The following is an 18,403-nucleotide window of genomic DNA, read 5'->3' as shown; positions in this document are numbered from 1 at the left end:
TTAGTCAACAGGGAATTCTACCTTGCAGGAGGTTATGGTACTGTCAGTCAAGGTTGGAGTCTGCACACAGTTCGGTAGCTGGGCCTGGGGGAATAGATCCAACCACAATCCAGGCAGCAGGCTATGCTGAGTGCTGTCGGGCCACTGCAAGCAGTGAGGGAAATTGTGGACTGTCAGATGGGGAGCTGCAAAGGCAGCGATCTGGTCAGACCTTTTCTAAGCTAAAGCCAGTCTTGTGGTTAGAGAGCAGTCGGTTCTGGGGTTCCACATGTTGAGCTGTTGACAGGGGGATGGGAGGTTGGGGCAGACAAAGGGTGGATCTGCGGTGATAAGGGGTGGAAGCTTTTAAGGCATGTTGTGGGGAGAGGAAGAGCAGGAACATGCGCTGAGGTGGGGGCAAGGATGGTGACTTATGGAAAGTTAAGGTACAAGGAGAGTGCATTACAGAATGGGAGAGCTTGGAGAAGGATGGTGACAGGGGGTCAAGGACTACCCATCTCAAGCATGGTGATGAAATCATTGAATAATCCCTTACCTAATGTGAGGCACAAACTCAATAATGGGCTAGTGTTGTAATTATGGCCCTAGTGCAGCTTGTATTGTGCCCTCAAACCCCCTCCCCCCAACAAAAATAAAGACAGCATACCCCGGTCCTCTCATATCACCCCACCAACCTCCACATTCGGCGTATCATTCTCCGCCACTTCCACCATCTACACTCTGACCCCATAACCAAAGAGATATTTCCCCCCCACCGCTATCTGCCTTCCATAGGGACTGCTCACTCTGCGACTCCCTCGTCCACTCCATAATCCCCACTAATTCCACCACCCCCGGCACCTGTCCCTGAAACTGCAGGAAGTGCTACACTGCCCCTACACTTCCTCCCCCCCCCCCCCCCCTCACCTCCATTCGAGGCCCAAAACACACCTTTCATATCAGAAAAGGGTTCACCTGTACATCCACCAACTTGCTCTACTGCATCCGCTGCTCCCGAATTGGCTTCCTTTACATCAGTCAGACCAAGCGTAGACTTGGAGATCATTTCATTATTTCTGTAAGTGACAAATGACAACACCTTCCGATTGCCAACCATTTTAACTCCCCCTCCCACTCCCTAGGTGACATGTCCATCCTGGGCCTCCTCCAGTGTCACAATAATGCCACCCACAAACTGGAGGAGCAGCGCCTCATTCTGTCTTGGGACCCTACAGCTCAATGTCCTAAACATGAAATTTACCAGTTTTAAAATCTCCCCACCCCGGTCTCATCCCATGTCCAGCCTTGCCTCTCATCCCTGTCTCCTCGGCTGACATAGCCAGTCCATCTTTTCTCCCACCTATCTGCCCCATCCATCCCACTGACCAATCCCCACCACTCCTACCTGTATTCACCTATCACTTTCCTACTTCCCCAGCCACACCCACCTCTCAGTATTTACAATCTGAAGAAGGGTCCCGACCCAAAACGTCAACTTCCCTCTTCCTCTGATGCTGCCTGGCCTGCTGTGTTACCTCAGTTCTACACTGCGTCGTTTCTGACTTCTTGGAGGATGTACTCTATCACCCTTTGAAAGCTGATGCAAGCCGAATGGCAAGTGAGTGTACTCATACAGTCACCTGTGAGTATTTATAGTGATTTACCCCCTCAAGCTCCAGTTGGAGGTAGGTATAGCTCATGTCTAATTTAGACAATGTGACTCCTAGCCAGCTTTTTATATGCATCTTCTATGTGATGCATAAGGCATGTGACTAAGCAGAGAATTACAGTTAAGGTTAGGAGCATTATTATCTTTGGATCTCTGAAGCTCCTGTGTGCCCTTTTCCATGTTTTTGTGGCCAAGGGCTGGTTTTATGGTTTTCTTCTGATCAGATTTGTTTCAGTCAGTAGCTTTCTTTGAGTCACGATGTTTCCAAATTCACAAACCAAAGGAACCCTTAACATTTCCCAAAGTGCTGACTCGTTTTCATTGTGTCTGCCACTTTCTATGATTATGTCCAGAATTCAGTAACTGGTTCCCCAGTGCATCTATCTTGCCGTGTTAAACCTGTATTGCTGCAATATAACAGATGGTTTGGGATCACAGCGATCTGCCACCAACTAAAAGAACAAGGACAAAGAAAATTGCAGCACAGGAACAGGCCCTTCCGCCCTCCAAGCCTGCGCCAATCCGGATCCTCTATCCAAACTTGTTGCATATTTTCCAAGGATCTGTATCCCTCTGCTCCCTGCCATTCATGTATCTGTGTAAATGCCGCTATCGTGCCCGCCTCTACCACCTCCGCTGGCAACACATTCTAGGTACCCACCACCCTCTGCATAAAGAATTTTCCATGTATATCTCCCTTAACCTTTTCCCCTCTTACCTTGAACTCATGACCCCTAGTAACTGAATCCCCCACTCTGGGGGGGAAAGCTTCTTGCTATCCACCCTGTCTATACCTCTCATGATTTTATAGACCTCAATCAGGTCCCCCCTCAATCTCCATCTTTCTAATGAAAATCATCCTAATTCTATTCAACCTCTCTTCATAGCTAGCACCCTCCACACCAGGCAACATCCTGGTGAACCTCCTCTGCACCCTCTCCAAAGCATCCACATCCTTTTGGTAATGTGGCGACCAGAACTGTACACAGTACTCCAAATGTGGCCGAACCAAAGTCCTATACAACTGTAATCTGGCCTGCCAACTCTTGTACTCAATACCCCGTCTGATGAAGGAAAGCATGCCGTGCGCCTTCTTGACCACTCTATTGACCTGCGTTGCCCCCTTCAGGGAACAATGGACCTGAACACGCAGATCTCTCTGTTCATCAATTTTCCCCAGGACTTTTCCATTTACTGTATAGTTCGCCCTTGAATTGGAACTTCCAAAATGCATTTGCCCGGATTGAACGCCATCTGCCATTTCTCCACCCAACTCTCCAGTCTATCTATATTCTGCTGTATTCTCTGGCAGTCCCCTGCACTGTCTGTTACTCCACCAATCTTAGTGTCATCTGCAAACTTGCTAATCAGACCTTCCTTCAGATCATTTACGTATAACACAAACAACAGTAGTCCTAACACGGATCCCTGTGGAACACCACTGGTCACAGCTCTCCATTTTGAGAAACTCCCTTCTACTACTACTGTCTCCTGTTGCCCAGCCAGTTTTTTATCCATCTAGCTAGCACATGCTGGACCCCATGTGACTTCACTTTCTCCATCAGCCTGCCATGGGGAACCTTATCAAATGCCTTACTGAAGTCCATGTGTACATCATCTACATCCCTTCGCTCATCTGTCAAATTTGTCACTTCAAAGAATTCTATTAAGTTGGTAAGACATGACCTTCCCTGCACAAAACCATGATGCCTATCACTAATAAGCCCATTTTCTTCCAAATGTAAATGGATCCTATCCCTCAGTATCTTCTCCAGCAGCTTCCCTACCACTGTCGTCAGGCTCACCAGTTGATAATTACCTGGATTATCCTTGTTACCCTTCTAAAACAAGGAGACAACATTAGCGATTCTCCAGTCCTCCGGCACCTCACCCGTGCTCAAGGATGCTGCAAAGATATCTGTTAAAGCCCCACCTATTTCCTTTCACACTTCCCTCAGTAACCTGGGATAGATCCCATCCGGACCTGGGAACTTGTCCACCCTAATGCCTTTTAGAATACCCAACACCTCCCCCCACCTTATGCCGACTTGACCTAGAGTAATCAAACATCAATTCCTAACCTCAACATCCATCATGTCCCTCTCCTCGGTGAATACCGATGCAACGTACTCATTAAGAATCTCACTCATTTTCTGACTCCTCGCATAACTTTCCTCTTTTGTCCTTGAGTGGGCCAACCCTTTCTCTAGTTACCCTGTTCTCCTTATATCTGAAGAAAAGACTTTGGGATTTTCCTTAACCCTGTTTGCTAAAGATATTTCATGACCCCTTTTAGTTCTGTTAATTCCTCTTTTCAGATTAGTCTTACTTTCCCGATATTCTTCCAAAGCTTTGTCCGTTTTCAGTCGTCTAGACCTTATGTTTACTTCTTTTCTCCTCTTTGCTAGTCTCACGATTTCACCTGTCATCCATGGTCCTCTAATCTTGCCCTTTTTAACCCTTGTTTTCACAGGGACATGTCTGTCCTGCACTCTGATCAACCTCTCTTTAAAATATCAAATGTGGATTTACCCTTAAACAGCTCCTCCCAATCCACATTTCACATGTATCAGTTTGTCAAAGGATTTTGACTCCAGGGCTTGAGTAGGTTAAACTCTATACGACGCTGAAAGTCGGATTGCAAGTGATTAGGAGAATGACATTTTGTTGGTGATCCCATTTGCCAGAAAAGGGTACCTTATTCTTTTGGCACTCTGAGGCCTATCCTCCACACCCACATCTTCAGGTTCCAATTTCCCAAACTACGACATTTGGAATATTTCCCCTGTCACAGTATTACCGGGTTAATTGAAAGTCAAGGCTGTCTGAAACTTTTGTGACATGTAATAACTCAGGAAGCCTGATTGGAAAAGAACACAGTTTATTGTTAAACACCAAAATAGAGCAACTATCCAAGACGTACATATGCTAGTCCCAGCCCAGGATATCAGACCTGTTTTAGTCTTTTTCCTAAATGAATTTTATAGAGATGTTATTACACCACTGCATCAAGTGGGACTTCAACACAGGCCTCTCAGCCCAGAGATGGGGACATAAACAATTAGATTCCCTCTGGGTCTGCTTTACTTTTTCTTTTTTAATACCCAGAAGTGCTTTCACACACAACTGAGTGACTTTCTCCGTCAAAATCACCATGACCTCTTCTTTACCTTTTCCTTTTTAAAAGTGAAACATCACCAGTAAAAATCCCTTGTAGCAAGTTAGATATTTACGTGCAAAGCCTATTAAGGACAAATGTGAGCCATCAAAGGTGAGGCAGGGAGGATGTAGTGAGAGAAGGATGGGAATAAATCAAAGTGGAGTTGCAGGGGGAGAAAGAGCACAGTATCCCCCACAGTGCCCACCCCTCTGTAAAGTGTCAACAGCATTGACAAACACTGTATACTCCCTCTCCAAGGACACTCGAGCACAAATGTAACCACAGATGAGGCACAGATAGTTAGCAGATAAGGTCACTTTCACAGCCCACTGCTTGGACCTGTTTGTAGCCACAGGGTCTGCTTGGTGTGTTTTTTTTCCCCATTTTAACTACATCAGTAATCACATGTCTGGCTAATTAAATCTTTACAAATAAAGCCCATTATGAGCAATGCAAACCATCAAAAGTGATGTTAGGGAGAAGGTCTGCTTTTTTTATTAAAAATTTTAACCTATGTTTCTAACCTGTTCAGAGATGTTATTACTCACCTTTGGGCCAGATGAACACATGATTCCTGGTCTGGGGTTAATGAGACTATTACTGCATCAAAACAGGACTCCAGAGGCTGAGTGAGTAATAAATTCATGGTGGGATTTGAACTCAGATCATTAGATATTAGTTGAACTTTTGGATAGTAATGTAGTGATAATGCCATTGGACTATCAACTATTTCTGAATGGAGGGTGTGTGCGCCAGCTTTATAAATAGAATCCCCACAGCATGGAAGCAGGACGTTTGGCCCTTTGAGTCCACACTGACCCTCCAAAGAGCAACCCACCTAGACCCATTCCCCTACCCTGTATTTCGCTTCCACCAAACCTATACATCCCTGAACACTGTGGTCAATTTAGCATTGCCAATCTACCTAACTTGCACATCTTTGGACTGTGGAAAGAAACAACAGCGCTCTCACAGACATGGGGAGAACATGCAAACTCCACACAAACAGTCACCTGAGGTTGGAATCAAACCCAGGTCCCTGGCACTGAGGCAGCAGTGACAACCACTGAGCCACCGTACTGCCCTTTAAGCCATTGTGGCTCAGATGATGAGTTCCAGCTGGCAGCCCATTACTTGTTACCAATTAATTCATATTCAATGAATTCAATAGGGAGATTAATTCATGCATTCCCAAAGGCTTTGTTGGGACGATCAAACCTTCCTAACTGCTCACTGCACCAACATACTGCCTTTCAATAATTTGTGCGCAAGGACATGAGTTCCCTTTATACATCAACATTTCCTATTCTGTCACCATTTAAGTAATACTATGCCATTCTGGTTTTCCTACTGAAGTGGGTAATTTCACTCTTATTCATGTTTTTCTACATCTGCTAAGAATTTTTCCAACTTACCTAAAATGATTAATTTATTCCTAATCTGTTTCTTGACGACTAACCAATTTTCAATTCATGAGACTATTCAGCCCCCAATCCCACATGCTTTCATTTTTCACACTACTCTTTTATGTCAGAGTTTATCAACTGCTTCCTGAAAATCTAAATACACCACATCCATTTGTTCTCCCTTTTCCATTACACTAGTCATGTCATAGAAAAGCTCTAAAAGGTTTGTCAAACATGATTATCCCTTCAGAAATACATGCTAACTTTAGAGTCATAGCAGTATACAACACAAACAGACCCTTTGGTCCAACTCATCCATGCCAGCCAGATATCCTAAATCAATCTAATCACCATTTCACCCTTATCTCTCTCAACCCTTTCTAATCATGTACCCATCAAGATGCCTTTCAAATGTTATAATTGTACCTGCCCTAATATCTTCCTCTCGCAGCTCATCTCGTACATGTACCGTGCTCGGTGTAAAAAATGTTGCCCCTCATTTCTGAAGTGGCACAATGTCTGATGGTTAGCACTGCTGCCTCACAGCGTCAGGGACCTAGGCTTGATTCCAGCTTTGGGTGACTATCTTTGTCGCGTTTGCACATTCTCCCTCTGCCTGAGTGGGTTTCCTCTGGGTGCTCTGGTTTCTTCCCACAGTCCAAAGATGTGCAAGGGAGGAGGATTGGCCATGCTAAAGTGTCAAGGGGTGTGCAGGCTTGCTGGATTAGCTCTGAAAAATACACAGAGTAGGGGGTGGGTTGGGTGATGCTCTTTGGAGTGTCAGTGTGGACTTGATGGGCTGAATGGCCTGCTTCCACACTGCAGGGAATCTATAAACCTTTCCCCTCTCACCTTAAACCTATCCCTTCTAGTTCTGGACTTCCCTACCCTGGGAAAAGTTATTGGCAATTCACCCTATCCATGTCCTTCATGATTTTATAAACCTCTATAACTTTGTCACATGACGCTTTCTAAGTGACCAGTTATCATACTATTTTCAATGTACTTTAACAGATTCCCTACTAGCAATGTTTGTTTAACTGGACTGTAATTCCTGCTTTCTCTCTTTGTAAAGTTTTAAATTGAGGAGTTATATTTCCTACCCTGTGAGCTGCCAGGACTGTTTCAAAATATGCAGAATAAAGAGAGAGTAGAGTTAATTGGATAGCTTTTTCAAAGAATCAGCTCCAACACATTGAGACAAATTCTTCTGTGATCCAGATTTCTTTGATTCTTTACTGATCAGACCTTGCTCTGAATGTTTCCAGTCAGGGATTCACAAAAAAAGGAGCAAAATTATTCTAAATGCTATAAACATCACTAATGCACTGAAATATCTCATGTTACTGTTCAGCACTCCTGGAAATTTTACTTAGAAATCCAATCTCACAAAGTGAGTGAAAACTCTCACTTCAGTCTAATGGAAGCATCTCTTAGTTTGGTGAATGTCCTTTGGTTGATGTTCGACTTTTGCAGTTTGTGTCAAACCTGAATCTGATTATGATGGATAAAATTGAGGAATATTTGTTAGTCAATACTGGTACATCTTACCCTGGTGAGCACAAATAATTACCAGAAAACATGAAATAAATCAAAAATCTGTAGTTTGCAAATGGCCATTCAAAATACTAACCTAGGATTGATCCTCTGTATTCAAAATACTGGATTTGGATATACAGGTTGTGGTTTGATTTACTTCACTCATTGGTTCACAGAATTCATAATGACCTTGTGCACATCATTAAAAGGTGAATTATGGCTTAATTTTAATGTTTTTATTTTAATGTTTCAGTTTTAGGCATAATTTAGTATTCTTTTTGGAAATAAAATGCCCTGGCAACTTCTAAACTATATTATAAGGATGGCAAAGAGATTCACCTTGTGACAAGATAATTCTTTCAACTCAGCACCTCAGTGTAACTGGTTTGTGGTTTGTAGACAAGTTTATCAACAACTTGCAGAACTTTGCCTGAATATCTAACATTGATTGAGGCAAAGTTGTCCCTGAAATTACTAGCAAATAAGGCTACAATTACGTGTGGGTTTTGTGAACACAATGTACAAATGGAAAATAAAACTGCATTCCACCAGGTGTTAAAAAGTCTGCCACAATCACCAAGGTAATTAGTGAGGTAGGATTATTTTAATTAATCCATTGAGATACCCTAACAACCGAGGAATCCCTACAGTGGGGAAACAGGCCATTTGGCCCAACAAGTCCACACTGACCTTACAAAGAGCACCCCACCTAGACCCACCATGCCCCAAATATCTGTAACCTTGCATTTCCCCATGGCCAATCCACCTAACCTACACATCCCTAGACACTATGGGCAATTTAGTATGGCCAATCCACTTAACCTGCACATCTTTGTGACTGTGGGAGGAAACCAGAGCACTCAGAGGAAACCCACACTGTCATGGGGAGGTACATACAAGCTCCACACAGACAGCTGCCCAAGAGCTGGAATTTAACCGGAGTATCTGGTGCTGTACGGCTAAGTGGTGCAAACCACTGAGCCACTGTGCAGCACTTTAGCATCTAGTCATTTTTTTAAGCAATTCTGAAGCTTTTCTCTTTTCCTGCAAATAAAACTAAGGTGTTACTCTAGTGGATTTCACTTATTGTCAAACCATTTAACCTTTCTACTGAAGCAAAAGGCAATGATTTTCAATAATTCTGAAATCCAATAAGCTCAGTTTGGGTCATGATGGACAAGAGGAGAATCAAAATTCTGATAATGACACAAGAAATATTTCCTTGGGCTGCACTAGTGCTAGAGAAATGAACTTGGACATTTTAACCCTGATGAGAGATGACTGAAGGGGAGATAATAAAATGTGAGGCTGGATGAACACAGCAGGCCAAGCAGCATCTCAGGAGCACAAAAGCTGACGTTTCGGGCCTAGACCCTTCATCAGAGAGGGGGATGGGGGGAGGGAACTGGAATAAATAGGGAGAGAGGGGGAGGCGGACCGAAGATGGAGAGTAAAGAAGATAGGTGGAGAAGGTGTGGGTGGGGAGGTAGGGAGGGGATAGGTCAGTCCAGGGAAGACGGACAGGTCAAGGAGGTGGGATGAGGTTAGTAGGTAGCTGGGGGTGCGGCTTGGGGTGGGAGGAAGGGATGGGTGAGAGGAAGAACCGGTTAGGGAGGCAGAGACAGGTTGGACTGGTTTTGGGATGCAGTGGGTGGGGGGGGAAGAGCTGGGCTGGTTGTGTGGTGCAGTGGGGGGAGGGGATGAACTGGGCTGGTTTAGGGATGCAGTGGGGGAAGGGGAGATTATATTCTGAAGGGGAATATTGTTTACTTATATACATCAGTAAGTGGAATGCTAGAGGTAAATTAGGGGCGTTATTTAAGTTAAATCCTGACTTCAGGATAGGTTGGTCATAGGAATGATAAAAATCACATCTAGCACTAAAGTAAGGAGGAGCTAGCTGCTTCAGACTGAGTGATCAGTATTGCTGAAAAGAGAAAGACACCACTGAAGTTTGTTGTCTTCCACTCACTGGGACCAAGTCAATAATGGTGCAATTAAAGTCCGGTAAGATGGCGGTGGATAGAGTGCTCCAGATGGAGCTCCTCTGCTCCTTCTGTGCTTTCTTTTTTGCTCTCTCTTTCTTCCCTTCGCTTGACCTTGAATACCTGGCCCTGGCCTCTGACTTCCAGCCTCCCAAAGTGAGGTTCGCTGTTGGTGGAAATGCCAGTCACCTGCAGTAGGGACAAAGTGGGCGTGCCAGTGAACAGGAACACAGTGTGGAGTGTGACAGCAGCTGGTTTGTGGTTTGTAGACAAGCAGACCGGCTGACAGCACATGATGGTCCCCTACGCTGTTCTGCTGCAGACAGCCTTTGGAGAATGACTGTGATGTTTGTCATTTTAACTTTGCTTTTTGCTTTTCTACACCATGTACAGCTGTAATGTAGTGTTTATTTTTCTTCATTTTTCTATTCTGTGACTAAGAATTGCACCTGGGTACCATTGTGCCTAAAATGACTCTATAAAGTGGCAACTCAAACTATTCATTTGAATACTTGTGACAATAAAGCTAATTCCATTTCTAAGTCTAATGCCGGAGCAATTAAAGTCACGATGAACAAGAATCCAGACTTGAAAGCTTGCAGGGCTGGAGGAGGGTTAGAGAGATAGGGAGGACTGATGGTACAGAAGGATTCGTAAGTAAGGATAAGAATTTTCAAACCAAAAGATTTGTCAGAGTCAATGTTATGTGCTGTCTGTGACATGGGAAACAGAGACTTGGATGATTTCATGAGGTTATAGGAAGGGTTTTGTATTGATGCGTATTCCTTCATTTTCTTCCAGAGGTTTTCCGAGCTGCTGCTGAAGCAGGCCCTTACGACATTTTGAAGTTATACAACTCAAGAGGCAACATTATAAACATCTCCCCAAAGCTGGAGTCTAATACTCGGCAAACACAGTACAAACTGGAAGTCGTTGCTGCTGATTGTAAGGCCAATTCTTTAGGTAAGGGGCATCTTACCAGTTTAGTTCGAGCATTATACGATAAACCTAATAGTAATAGTCACACAGAAATTGAGAATTGCTGCAGGAAAGAAACATTTTGTTCAAGCTTTACATCTTACACTCATCATGACAATTTGTAAGAAAATGAATTTATGGGGAAAGCTAACATTTTTATTGCAAGAGAAGAGTGCACTCTTCTCACCATTCATTCAGTATAAACATTAATTATTCCTTAATCTGTATTCTTGAAAATTGTCCAGAAGAGTGCAAGATGAAAAGCTTTCACCAACTCTAATGTTGCACTTGAGCAGAGCAACTCAAATGGCACAGTACAGACAGTAGTGAGAGTGTCACAGCATGGATGATACAGAGTAACTAAACATTACATAGGATGGGTGAGTGGAACTAACTCAACACAGCATGGTCACAGTGCACAGTGTAAAAAGCGTTTCAGTAACAACAGAATAACATTGTGAAATGAAGCATAGAAGCTTGGTGTATTTTAGAATAGTGCTTTAAACGCTAGCCTTTGCTTTCAAGGGGAAAGAAAAGCCTAGAAGAAATGTGTAATTTGTTCACTGACATAACTAAGATAGGGCAAAAAAAGGAAATGAATAAAAAGACCAAGTACATAGAACATAGAACATTACAGCACAGTACAGGCCCTTTGGCCCTCGATGTTGTGCCGACCTGTCACACTGATCTCAAGCCCATCTAACCTACACTATTCCACGTACGTCCATATGCTTATCCAATGACGACTTAAATGCACCTACAGATGGCAAATCTACTACCGTTGCAGGCAAAGCGTTCCATTCCCTTACTACTCTGAGTAAAGAAACTACCTCTGACATCTGTCCGATACCTTTCAACCCTCAATTTAAAGCTATGCCCCCTCGTGCTCGCCATCACCATCCTAGGAAAAAGGCTCTCCCTATCCACCCTATCTAACCCTCTCATTATTTTATATGTTTCAATTAAGTCACCGCTCAACCTTCTTCTCTAATGAAAACAGCTCAGCCTTTCCTCATAAGACCTTCCCTCCATACCAGGCAACATCCTAGTAAATCTCCTCTGCACCCTTTCCAAAGCTTCCACATCCTTCTTATAATGCGGTGACCAGAACTGTACACAATTCTCCAAGTGCTGCCGCACCAGAGTTTTGTACAGCTTCCCATACCTCTTGGTTCCGGAACTCGATCCCTCTATTAATAAAAGCTAAAACACTGTTTGCCTTCTTAACAGCCCTGTCAACCTGGGTGGCAACTTTCAAGGATCTGTGTACATGGACACCGAGATCTCTCTGCTCATCTACACTAAGAATCTTACCATTAGTCCTGTACTTTGCCTTCTGGTTACTCCTACCAACGTGCATCACCTCACACTTGTAGAAAAAAAAAGTAGAAAATATCCAATAAAACTCTTTCCTGAAAAGTGATAAATATTTGGAATAATCTAGGTAATCGTGTCAAAGCACAGTACGATACAGGAATAGGCCCTTTGGCCCACCAAGGCTGCATTGACACACGATGCCTTTCTAAATTAAAAACCTTTTGCCGCTATGTCGTCCATGTCCCTCTCTTCCCTGCCTCTTCATGTATCTGTAAGAAGCCTCTTAAACATCGCTATTGTATCTGTCTCCACCACCACCTCTGGCAGCACATTCTAGGCACTTACTAACCTGTGTGTAAAAACGTCTCTTACATCGCCTTTAAACTTACCCTCTTTTACCTTAAACCTATGTACCCTTGTAATTGACATTTATACCCTGGGCAAAAGACTCCCGACTATCCATTCTATGAATGCCTTAGGTAATTTTTGTAAGCTTCTGTCAGGTCATCCCTCATCCTTCCACATTAAAGTGAAAATAAACCAAGTTTGTCCAATCTCTCCTCATAGTTACTGCTCTCCAAACTAGGCAACATCCTGGTAAATTGTTCCTGTACCCTATCCAAAACCTCCACATCCTTTTGGTGACCAGAACCATGCAAAATACAGTTGAGTACAAAATATTGAGTTTACTTAAAATTTAAATTTATGTTAATGTAAGTTACCATGTTGTATATTAGTAAGAAAGTCAGCTTCAGTAAATCAAGTCATATTTAACTGCAGTTCTAGTCTTGATGCAACTGTTGGTTACACCAGCCAATTGTATAACAATAAATTGACACACAATTCTTTCAGCACAGCCTTTCCAGGTGCACCAATAATCCCATTTACTTTCTGACCAAAGTTTGCAACAAACCTTGAACACGGTGGAGTCTTACACACCAAGAGTATGAAGATTAGCACGAATGCAAAACTTCTTTACTTAATATCATCCATTGTGGATTTAATTACCTTTCCCTCTGTCAATGTTTAATTGAAATCACCTGAGAATACAGTCCCTTTGTGGCTGCTTTCTGTGCTAATTAACCAAGTGTTCCACCAATGAGGTGTTGTGCCTCTTGCAGGAGGCTGGAAAGTGCAAGGCTCTTGATCATCCACCGAGAGCACTTGAGATATCTGTGGGTGGCATTCATGAGTTGCCTGGCAGTGGAGAAATGATCATCAAGATGGAGGTGACTAAAACCAATAATGCAACAAATATGGGAGTAACAAAACACCATCAAGGTTATGAACAAAAATGACGATGAATGGACATAGATTGACTGCACTTAGCCATTTAGAAGACCCTCTCAGCATTATTAGGGATTTGAAGCTATGGATATTGACTATCTGCGGGATGTAACGCACATCAAATTCTTTATTGTGTCCTTCATGATCATTGTGGCATGCCTGGAATTCTTTGTGGTCTTCAAAGAGAAGAAAACCTGCCACAACAGTGCATTAACCCTCAGGGTACAAACAGTGTTCAACACCTGAGCTGCCATTTTACCTTTCCCCAGGTTGTGAATGATGGGTCTGATCATGTTGCCACACAATGCTCTGAGCAGTTTGTCCATACCTGATTTGTCCACCATGAAGGAGTTCATGTGGAAAAAACCTTTGCCGTCCACGTCCATCAGGCTTCATTAGTATTTGGGGTCCTGCAGGAAATGGAGCAGTTTGACCCTGTTGATTGGTTTCCTGAGCAGACTGTCAAAGCTATTAGCAGAATGTCTTATCTCCAGAACTTACTAAGAAAGCCCATCCCATCACACCCTTCCTACATGTCCAGAATTTTAACTCCTCCTCATGTCATCTCGGAAGTCGAAGCACTGAGTACAAGACTGTTGTCCACCATGTTGTGAAATGTGTCTTTGTAAAGAAGGTCCATAGAGAGAATAAAGTTCATCCCTCTGTCACAGAGAGCCACGTGCACAATGGGCCGCTCTTACGCGTGCACATTGCCACAATTATTAACTGCAGCTGGAGGATCATCAATTTGGTGAAAGCAGCTCTACAGCCTGTCTGAACCCTGCTGGTCTTCCAGTGCAAAGAACTATCCTTGATTGAATGTTGTAGATGGCACACTCCAAAGTTATAACTATGTGTTGTCATAAGATCATGCAACCATAGAATCCCTACAGTGTGGAAAGAGGCTATTCAGCCCATCAGGTCCACACAGACCCTCCAAAGAGCAACCCACCCAGATCCGACCCTCTAACCTAACCCCATGACCCTGCATTTCCCATGGAAACTATGGGCAATTAAGCATGGCCAATCCACCTAACCTGCATATACTTGGACTTTGGGAGGAAACCAGACCACCCAAAGGAAACCCATGCAGACACAGGGAAAACTGTGCATAATCCACAAATTCAGTCACACAGGGCTGGGATCGAAGCTGGGTCCCTGGCACTGTGAGGCAGCATTGCTAACCACAGAGCCACCTGACAAAAATATACATACACTGTGAATATGAAGTAATGTTAAACTCTTGCACTTCAGAGTTCAACATGGCATACGGAGAAAAGTTAAGTCCTATTGCAGACAAACAGGAGACTAGATTAAACATGGTAAGCCAGGCAGCATCTGGAGGAAAGGAAAAGTCTACATTTCGGATATTATCCTTCTTCGGGGTACATTAGTTGTAATGTGACCTTTACCTCAAAATAGAGCAAGGTCCCATCACTACAGTTAAAATCAATCGATTTTATTCCATTTGAAAATAATACATATTATGTTTTGTACTTTTGTACATTGTTAACTTTTCGTCATGAAGATGTTATACAATTTGAAATGACTGTGTGCTCAATTAAGAGGACTAAAAACTCTATTATATGGTTTCTCAAATCTCCATTCATAATTTCCATATAGACGTCAGGTAAGAGGTAGAAAGAACTTAAACAATTTCGCTGGAGTTTCGGCTGAATTTCTGCCAAATAGACAGCTGCATGAAGCTCTGGGTTAGACCACACCTAGAGTACGGTGTTGAATTCTAAACATCACACTTTAGGAAGGATGAATAGGATGGGGTGCAGAATAGATTTACCACACCATACTTGGATGCTATAAGTTAAATTGTGAGGGAGGAATACTTAAGTTACAATTTATAGCCTGGAGTAAGGAAGGTTAATGGGTGATTTGATCTAAGATTATAAGGGAGTAAATAATATTTCTGCTGATTGGTGAGCTCAGGTCAAGGGACCACCTCTATAAAAATTCAAGCCAGAATTTTTTGCAATGCCGTAAGGAAACACTGCCATTTGCAATGGTTAGTGGAAGTTTGGAATTCTTCAACAAATAGCAATTCATTTGAAATCGAAGATTGATACATTTTTGTTAACCAAGGGTCATAAAGATTGTGGAGCAAAGAGTACCAGGAGTTAGGTTACAGATCAGCCGTGATTTTATTGCATAATGGAATTGACTTGAGGAGCCAGCTAGTTTCTTCCTTCTATTTTGCATGTTGTTCCTATGATATTGGGAGAACTCCCTCTTCTACCACAGCGAGCTACCACTCTCTGACAGAACATTTATGTGATAGAATAAGCAAGTAAATTAATCTTATTCTCTGCTTACAGGTTCTGAACTGGCAACAGCTTTGGGATTTGATCTGTTGGCTATGGAGAAAAGGTCTGTCTGTCACACCTGCATTTTGAAACATTCATTTTTAATATCTGCCAACATTTCTTTCCATATTCACCATAACTCCTTTGTAAGAGAAAACTATAAAATTATAAGAAATTTAAAAAGTCGTGCAGAATCAAATGAGTAATAAAACAGAAAATGCTGGATGTATTCAGCTGGTCTGGGAGGATCTTTGAGGAGAGAAACAGTCTTAGTGGTTGGATTCTGTAGAAGGGCCCTGACCCAAACGTCAACTTTCCTGCTCCTCAGATGCTGCCTGGCCTGTTGTGTTCCTCCAGCTCCACACTGTTAGCAAGAACTGCAGCTGCTGAAGTCAGAGCTATCTCTTAAATGGTTGAATATTTTTTCTGGGTAAGTGTGAGTTGTGTTGAGTTTATCAGAAGGATTTTTGCCACAAGACTGAGATTTCTTGCTTCACCTTACCACGGTCACCTCATTAAACTATCTACCCCTTCACTCATGCACTTCATTCTAGCTCCATCTCACAACATGCTATTTTCAGAACCACTCTGCACTCACCAGATACATGCTGAAAGAACAGTATCTCTCATGTGTGTGCCATCTTTAAGAGCCAGTTGTGTGTCTGGACAAGCTTTGTTAGCTTGGAGTTACCCTGCACAGTTCTGGACACTTTCCCCAGTCATAGCAGACAGGGGAATGGTGGCACACTGTGGGCAGGGATCTGGAGGTTCTACTGGATGGGATGGTGCAGCTGTAGATCCTTCCCCACTGTAGAAGCCATAACAACTGACACTGCTAGCCTGTCAGAGTTTGCCACCAGATCAGTGCAGTCTCAGCATTCTGTAATGTAAGTGCCTCCACCTTCTCTGATACCTCAAACCCAATCTAACTCTGCTGCTGTACCCACATCCCAACAAGGCTCATGCTCTGCCACTCTCCCTACTGCCTAGAACATCTTCCCTACTTGCTGTCACTCAGCACTAATCCTGCCTGTCCTCTGTGCTGCCCAATGACTCACTCGGATACCTTGCCATTTGTACCCATCAGTAATAGCCATGGCACTCACATTCATCTCTTGTAATACCTGTCTTTGTCTCATTTCAAGAGAAAGGAGTTCCTAATAAGGCAGAAAGAGGCAAGATGGGCGATAGAATGCCTAATGTTTGACCCGTCGCCACTTACGGGGAAGGGACACCGACCCTGACCTCCCTTATGCCTGGTTAATCATGTTCAAGCTCTTGGAGGTTCCCTTTGACTTACCGTACTGGGACCCCCTGTCCTAAGGCTGTCTCCCTTGACTTCACTGAAGACTGCTGACAACTATCACAAACTTCCTGGATTTATGCTTGTGCTAAACAACAAGGCAAGACCAGTGTAGAAGGCTAGATAAGCTCAGGTTGTTTTCTTTGGAGCAGAGAAAGTTGAGGATGAACCTAATAACAGTGCATAAGATTGAGAGAGGGGCACAGACAGGGTGAATAGGAAGCAGCTGCTCCCCTTAGTTGAAGGGTCAGGAAGAAAGGGGTTTAATTTTAAAGTGTAATGCAGGAGGTTTAGATGGGATTTGAGGAAAGTTTTGTACCTAGACAGTGGTGGGCGTCTAGAATGCACTGTCTGAGAGGATGGTTGGGTTGGGTAACTCAAGCTTTAAAATGTCCTTGGATGAACACTTGAAGTGTCGAAGTGTCATAGCATTCGAGGCTATGGGCCTAGTGCCGGAAAGTCAAATCAGTGTACGTGATCATGTATTTTTGGCAGCACAGACTCAATGGGCTGAAGGGCCTATTCTGGACTGGATGATTCGATGATTCTAAGCAATGTAAGTTTGGAATCGCTCGCTGCAGGGCAAGTAGACAAGGCAAGGCCATGCAAGGCAGTAATGCTGTGAGCATCAAGGTAGGCTCAAGGGAGTGCTAAGAGAGCAAGTACAGAGCCAAGGGATACAACCTGGTGCAGTCCCTGGGCGCACACAGTCTTTGATGCAGCATTGCACTGATAATTGCAAGGTGCAGCACTGAAATGCAGAAACATGGATTACAGATGTGGTATAATGTTTCTCAGAGGCTGGCACATGTAGGCTGTTAATATCCATGGACATGGGGTGTATGTGGTGGTGTGCTCTTCAAAGTTGTTGCCCAGTCGCTGAATTTGCCATGTACTGGCTCTGACTGCCCTACTGACAATTCTTGATGTCCTGCTTGTTTGGCAAGTTTGTAAAGATAGGAATCTGAGTTTTAATGAAGTGAGTTGCACCAATAATAAAGCTGTAAACCCCCATTCATTGGTAACCCACTGCTGCCAAGCAAGAGCCTTGCCATGGCACTTGAGAAAAGATGAAAAGCTGTAGTGAAATGTTTTTGACATGGAGATTGACTTTGTTGATTTGTCCACAAATTACACTGTAGCACATGCCGCTTAGGTGCCCATAAATATTCACCTGATATTTCAGGACGTCAAGGACCTTTCTTCAGAACCTTAACCTGAAATCTTTGTCTCTGCTTCTGTCTCCACAGATGGTGCCAGGCCTACTGAGCATTTCCAGTGCTTTCTATTTTTAATTCGGATTTCTAGTGCCCATGAATATTTTACTTTACAATTAAATGCATGTTCTTCTATCCTTGTAAATAAAATTTGAAACCCGCACTACAGAGACAAGGAACCTTCAGACTGTTTGAGATGATACCACTGATTGGAGGGGGGCTGTTTACCTAATGGTGTCCCTTCA

General features: G+C 43.3%; 1 protein-coding gene across 1 annotated transcript in view; it reads left to right on the top strand.

The window, feature by feature from the left end:
• Positions 1–18,403, top strand: part of si:dkey-219c10.4 (high affinity cGMP-specific 3',5'-cyclic phosphodiesterase 9A) — a 100,175-nt gene that overhangs the window by 29,320 nt on the left and 52,452 nt on the right. The window contains exons 2-3 of the mRNA XM_048535131.2: positions 10,540–10,701; positions 15,651–15,702. Coding sequence (XP_048391088.1) covers positions 10,540–10,701; positions 15,651–15,702 — 214 coding nt within the window. The remainder of the gene's footprint in view (positions 1–10,539; positions 10,702–15,650; positions 15,703–18,403) is intronic.

The sequence above is a fragment of the Stegostoma tigrinum genome, chromosome 7, assembly GCF_030684315.1.
Source record: "Stegostoma tigrinum isolate sSteTig4 chromosome 7, sSteTig4.hap1, whole genome shotgun sequence".
Taxonomy (NCBI): domain Eukaryota; kingdom Metazoa; phylum Chordata; class Chondrichthyes; order Orectolobiformes; family Stegostomatidae; genus Stegostoma; species Stegostoma tigrinum.
Note: the sequence above shows the minus strand (reverse complement) of the source record. Positions and strands in the feature narration are given on the sequence as shown.